This window comes from Poecilia mexicana, unplaced genomic scaffold, assembly GCF_051168715.1.
Source record: "Poecilia mexicana isolate PSO_F unplaced genomic scaffold, ASM5116871v1 scaffold_15, whole genome shotgun sequence".
NCBI classification, from domain to species: domain Eukaryota; kingdom Metazoa; phylum Chordata; class Actinopteri; order Cyprinodontiformes; family Poeciliidae; genus Poecilia; species Poecilia mexicana.
In genome coordinates this window covers 21268073-21274149 of record NW_028263384.1, presented here as the reverse complement: position 1 = coordinate 21274149, position 6077 = coordinate 21268073, and the positions used below count along the sequence as shown (strand labels likewise).

At 42.6% G+C, this 6077-nt stretch overlaps 1 protein-coding gene across 1 annotated transcript; it reads left to right on the top strand.

Moving 5' to 3' along the window:
* The first annotated feature begins 1526 nt into the window (after positions 1 to 1526).
* Positions 1527 to 5848, top strand: LOC106916145 (forkhead box protein G1-like). The gene has a single exon (XM_014984243.2). The coding sequence runs from the start codon at positions 2362 to 2364 to the stop codon at positions 3595 to 3597; it is 1236 nt and encodes a 411-aa protein (XP_014839729.2). The 5' UTR covers positions 1527 to 2361; the 3' UTR covers positions 3598 to 5848.
* Positions 5849 to 6077: the final 229 nt, after the last annotated feature.

Here is a 6077-nt window from a genome sequence, read left to right as displayed (position 1 = left end):
TAGAGGAACTGTATGAATATATTTGAGCCATCTTGGATCCTTTCTAACCCAAAAAATCCAGAAATTATTTTAAAATCTTTTATTCACCTGAAAGTTTCCTGCAGGGTCACAGGGTCTGACCCCTGACCTCTGGCCCCTGACCTGGTCCGGGTCCCCCAGCGTTCAGACCCAATCAGAACATGATGCAGGTTGTTCTGGTTCTGGCTGGACCAGAACAACCTTTTAACAAGCTGCAGGACCAGAGGAGATTCGTTTCCTCCTGATGATCCGGAGAGGCGACCAGTTTTACAATAATGATTTTATCTGAATCATTTTAATTGTTTTTAGTGCAGCCCGACCTTTTGCCAACGCTTTCATAAATGTTATTATGGATTATTAATTAATCCTTAAAATAAATCCACTTATTATATTTCTATATTAATTTATTATAAATCAAAAAAGCAATGATACTAAATATGTAATAAATAAATTCATCTCTCTCTGTTTTTATAACAGATTTTAGTTTATTTGTACAAATATCCATTAAAGACACAGGAAATAAAACAAGCAGTTTATTTATAAAATACAGCAGATCCAGAAATACACATAAAAAACAGTTTATATAAAACTTAAAATGTTTATAAAAACTATTATTTAACTACAAATTACTCTTTATGAAAGGAGAAAATACTTTGAACAATATCTGCATTTGTTGGAGAGGTTTAAAAGAAATTACAGTTTTTTTATTTTATTTAATATGAAAGAAAAATTAAAAAGTTGAACATATTTCACATATATTGACTGTAAATTAAAAAAAGCTTTGAATGGAGCAGGAATCATTTCAACAGAGTCCGTCACAGATTATCGTCCCACTGCAAACAAACAGGACAGAAAACAAAATGATCCAAACAAACGAGACAAATAAGCAACTTAAATTCCTAAATATATTCCATAATAATAACTGCTATTATTAATCACACTATTAGTCACTAAACTGATGGAAGTATCATCATTTTACTCCAGGAAGAACAAAACACACAAACTTATATAAACCTAAAACAGTAAAAAAATAAATTTAAGTTTAAAATTACAGCATGAACCAAATAATAGCCTATTTATTTACTAATAATAATAAAATAAAATTAACAATAACACCTAAATAAACAAGTAAAATGAAAAACAAAATCAGAAAAAATAGAATAAAAAATAAATAAATGAAAAGGAATTACTTAAATGTACAAATTACATAATTAAATAAAATAAACTAGGAAAATAAAAAAAATAAAATACATATAATTCCAGTAATTCAAAATCAAATTTAAATATTTTGGATGAAGATGAAACATTTTTAGATTCAAAAATTAAAAACGGAAAGAAAAACTAAAGAAATAGAAAAGAGAATACTAAGATTAGGAAACAAAAAGAATAATAATATTACTACAACTAGTAATAATAATACCTGATTAATAATAATAATAATAATAATAATAATAATAATAATAATAATAATAATAATAATAACAAACAAAAGGTCTGTTTACCTGTCAGTTCCTTGCTCTGTTCGACAGGTGGCGCTCTGGTTACAGCATCAAACCCGCCGCCTCCAGTCTGCGCGCGCACACCTCTGTGCGTGAGCGCGAGCTCGCCGCCGGCTAGGTGATTGCTACGAGCGCAGCGCGGCGGCGCGCTCAGCTGTTCGCCCCTCCCCCTCCTCTTCCTGTCCGTAAAACGCGCACGCGGGCGCACAGTGAGCGCGCGCGCTCCGTGTTTGCCCACATGAGCCCAAACTGTTTTTGTCGCTGAGAAAACAAAGTCTGATCGCGCCGCCCGCCTGCGCGCAGCCCAAACACGCACCGAGGCGCGCTTTTACGCACAGCCTCAGATCTGGATTTTACGCACACGGAGCGCGGAGCAGCTACACCTGTGCGTAAACAGCGCCGCGGGGGGCGGGGTGAGGGGGCAGATCAGAGGGCGCAGGTTGATGATCAGAGCCTGGAGCCGCTGCGGGAGTCGGTGGAGGTCTGCGGTGTGAGCGCGGGGCAGGAAGGAGCAGAAAGAGGATTTTTGGAGAAGCTCCTCCTCTCCGTGATGTCGGAACCTCCTTAATTACTAATTTCTCCACATCGAAGCCACGCTCTTTCCCTCCCCCTCTTTCTCTTTCTCTTTTCTCTCTCTCCACTCCTCCATCCATGCATCTCTCATCCTGACCCTCCTTTCTCTCTCCTCTCCTCTCTGTCTCTCTCTGGTTTCCAGGATAACGGAGGTGGACCAGCCTGGAGGAGCCGCTTTTTTATTATAATTATTATTATTTATTCCCGCTTTTTGTTTGGGCTTTTTTGTTTGTTTGTTTGTTTGTTTGTGCTTTCTTTCCTGCCACCGGGCATGGAGGACGTAAAAACCCCGCCGACCGTCCACCGGTCCTCCTCCTTCAGCATCAAGAGCCTCCTGCTGCCCTCGAAGTGCGAGCGCCCGGACCCGGTGGCCGCCGCGATGGTCGGCATCCCCGGAACTCTGTCTCCATCACCGGGCTCCGACTCAGACAAGTCGCTGGGCCCCCCGGAGCTGGACTCCGCCGCCGCGGGTCTGGAGCAGGGGAAGCCGGGCAGGGAGGAGCAGGGGGAGCATGAGGAGGAGGAGGACGGAGGAGGAGGAGGCGGAGGAGGGGAGGACTCCAAGCCGACGCCGACACCGGAGCAGAACTCCACAGGGAGCAACAACAGCGCGAAAAACGGGAAGTACGACAAGCCTCCGTTCAGCTACAACGCGCTGATCATGATGGCCATCCGGCAGAGCCCCGAGAAGCGGCTGACGCTCAACGGCATCTACGAGTTCATCATGAAGAACTTCCCCTACTACCGGGAGCACAAGCAGGGCTGGCAGAACTCCATCCGGCACAACCTCAGCCTCAATAAGTGCTTCGTCAAGGTGCCCCGGCACTACGACGACCCGGGCAAGGGTAACTACTGGATGCTGGACCCAAGCAGCGACGACGTCTTCATCGGCGGGACGACCGGGAAGCTCCGCCGGCGCTCCGCCACCTCTCGCGGGAAGCTGGCCATGAAGCGCGGGCTGCGCTTCGCTCCGCTCGGCTTGGAGCGGCCGAACAACCCGCTGTACTGGCAGATCTCCCCGTTCCTCTCCCTGCACCACCACCACCACCACCACCCGCACTACAACGGATCCTCGCCCGGCTTTCTGAACCAGGCGGCGGGTTACGGGTCGCTCCTGCCCGCCGTGGAGCAGCTGAGTAACGGGGACCTGGGGCGCTCCATGGCGCTGGGCTTGACGAACACTTACGGGATGAGCACGTCGCCGGTGGGGCTGCTGTCCGGACAGACCGCCGGGTACTTTGTCTCAGGGAGCCAACACGCCGCGGCGGCGCCGGGGCCGCCGGGAGGAGGGCCCCCGCCGCAACCGCCACCCCCGCCGCCGCCGCAGCATCTCCCGCAGGGCGCCGCAGGCTTCAGCGGCCTGGGCTCCAGCGGCTCCCCGCAGTCGCTGCTGTCGGACTCCCTCAGAAACAGCTCCTTACCGGCCTTCTCCCCCGGCGTGTCGGCGGGGTTCCCCGGGGTGCTGTCCCACCAGAAGAGGGTGACCCCCAACGCCTTCCTGAACTGACCTCCCCCTCCTCACCCCTCCGGACTCTCAGCGGAACAAAAGACGTCTGTAAAGGGCAGAAAATACGCGGTAAATATCAGACAATGAGCAGATTTATAGAAATATATTAATGAAACTTTTTGGCCATATTCTGGTTTATTTCGATTATTTTCCAGAGGGAAAAAAGGGACAAACTTTTGTTACCCGCGGGTGTAAAACTGTAAACTAGACTTGCCAAAGGTAACAAACACTAGAAGAATATTTCAAACTATTTATATCTTGTACAAAGATTTTCAGTACTTTTCTTTGAGTCGTTTATTATTTATGTTTTGTATTTATTGTACAATGTATTTAAATTTTATTCTCAGTGTATTTACTCATCAGTATTAATGAAAACGGGTGGGGCTGGGATTGTTATTATTTATGAATTTTGGAGACAATCAGAACTTTTTCTGTTTATTTGAGTGGAAAAGGCGTTTGAATAAGTTAATAATTAATATAAGCCTTAAAGTTGTGAAAACAATCAGGGGTTTTAGAGGAAAAATAAGCCTAAAAATCATATCTGCACTCAGGTTTGACCCCAGACCGGCCTAAGGACGATCAGAACAGGAGAGTTTCCTTCCAGAATGAAAATATCCAAACTAAAAGTTTTTATTTCTGTGAAACAGAACAACAACAACAACAACAACAATAATAATGATAAATAATCTCTGCTGCTGCTTAAAATCCGAATATCTGACCCGGATATTAAAGTTTTGGAACCGAACTCTTCATTTTAAAGTATGCAAAGCAAATCCACGTGTTTTAGAGACTTATAGAGTTTAGTGTGTGTGTAAGTGTGTGTGAAGGCCTGTAGGAGCCCAACCCCCTCTCTGCGCATGTGCGTAAAAAGGCCCGCAGCTCGTAGTATTTGGTGCGCAGCGGCTCCCCCCTGATGGCGCTCCTCCAACCCGCTGCGCTCAAGCAGTTTCCCGCTGAACGAGTCGCGCTGACCGCGGAGGCCTCGCATCGATCCAGCGGCTCCAACTAACCAATTATTAGAAAATTAGAATAAATTCAAACCTCACACACAAACCGGTTCCGTTAAAACTCGTTTTTACTCATTTTAAAGCTTTTTGCGCAAAGAACAATCAGAATAAATCCTGACAATCAGCCGAACCTTTTTGGGTTTCATTCCGCTGCAAACTGAAAATATGCAACTTTTTCTGATGTTTTTATAATTTTTCTGACTCTCAGATGCAGAACTTTATTTACAAACGCAAACTTTTCTCAGAAGAAAACTTTGCCCGACGTGTTTCATATAAATAAAAAATAAATTCCAGACTTTCTAAATTATTTGAAATGTTTTATTACAAATTAATTATGTAGCTCATTTAAGGCCCTTAATATTCTTACAAAACTAAAAATGATTTTGAAATGTCAAAAAATTGGAAATTAGATTTTTTTTCCTCCTGAAACTGATTTTAAATTATTCAAAAATAACAAATTAATTTTTAATTTTTTTAGAAAGATAGAAATTCTCAACAAAATTATAAATCAGGTTTTATTTTGAGATTGTTTTAAACCCACTTAAGAAAAAAAAACTGCAACATTCGTTTAAAGAAAATGCAGGATTTGCAGCATTGGTTTTGCTGCAAAGGAAAAATAAAGGAAATGTCTAATTTTCTATGCAAATGTCCCAATAATCAGCATTGATCAGTTTGTTTATTGATCTCAGGTCAGTTAAAAGCTGCAAAAATGTAGAAATTTCACCAAAATGTTCATTTAAAGTTTCAGAAGCTTCTGGTTATTTTAATCACAGGAAGATGAAAATGTTTCTGTTTGTTTAAAGGACATTAAATGAATGCAGGAGGATTTCCGTCCCTGCAGGAGTTTTAGCTGTCATGTTGAACATTTGGCCTGCTCCTGAAGCAGTTCTGGTTTTGGTTCTGGTTTCTGTCGGTTCTGGAGAGTTGCTGGTCAGATTCCTGCCTCAGACCGAAGCCTCACGTCTCCAGATCCTCCCTGCTGGGAACTAAAAGCACAAACCGTCCAGCAGGTTTGACTGAGGATCCTGGACACATTTTCTCTTCGTGTCACTTTGTTTCCTCATATTTTGGGTCTGTAAAAGAAAAATGTTTTGCAGATTTATTTGTTTTTATTTTACTTTCTTTTTTTGCACTTTTGTAGTTAGCGTTCACCTGTATGAAGTCTGTACCGTCTGTTTCGTTGCCGTTTGTCTGTCTGTTTTTTTTCCAGAGAAACTAAAAACTGATTAAAAAGAATAAAATAACCTGACGGCGATCAGACTGTCATTTCAGCCAATAGTCTTTACTTCCAACAAAAACTGATTTAGATTTTTAACTGTTTCCATATAAAGATGCTCCTTTGTTTTATTTTACCTTTTAAATACATGCAGTTTATAACTGTTTTCCTTCCACAAAACTTTAATCATATTTAGTTTGATTTAACTGCCAAGAAACGACCAATAATATTTATATTTATATATAAACTTGAATAAA

Coding starts and splice junctions, on each gene's coding strand:
- LOC106916145 (XM_014984243.2), top strand. CDS start 2,362: ATGGAGGACGTAAAAACCCCGCCGACCGTCCACCGGTCCTCCTCCTTC.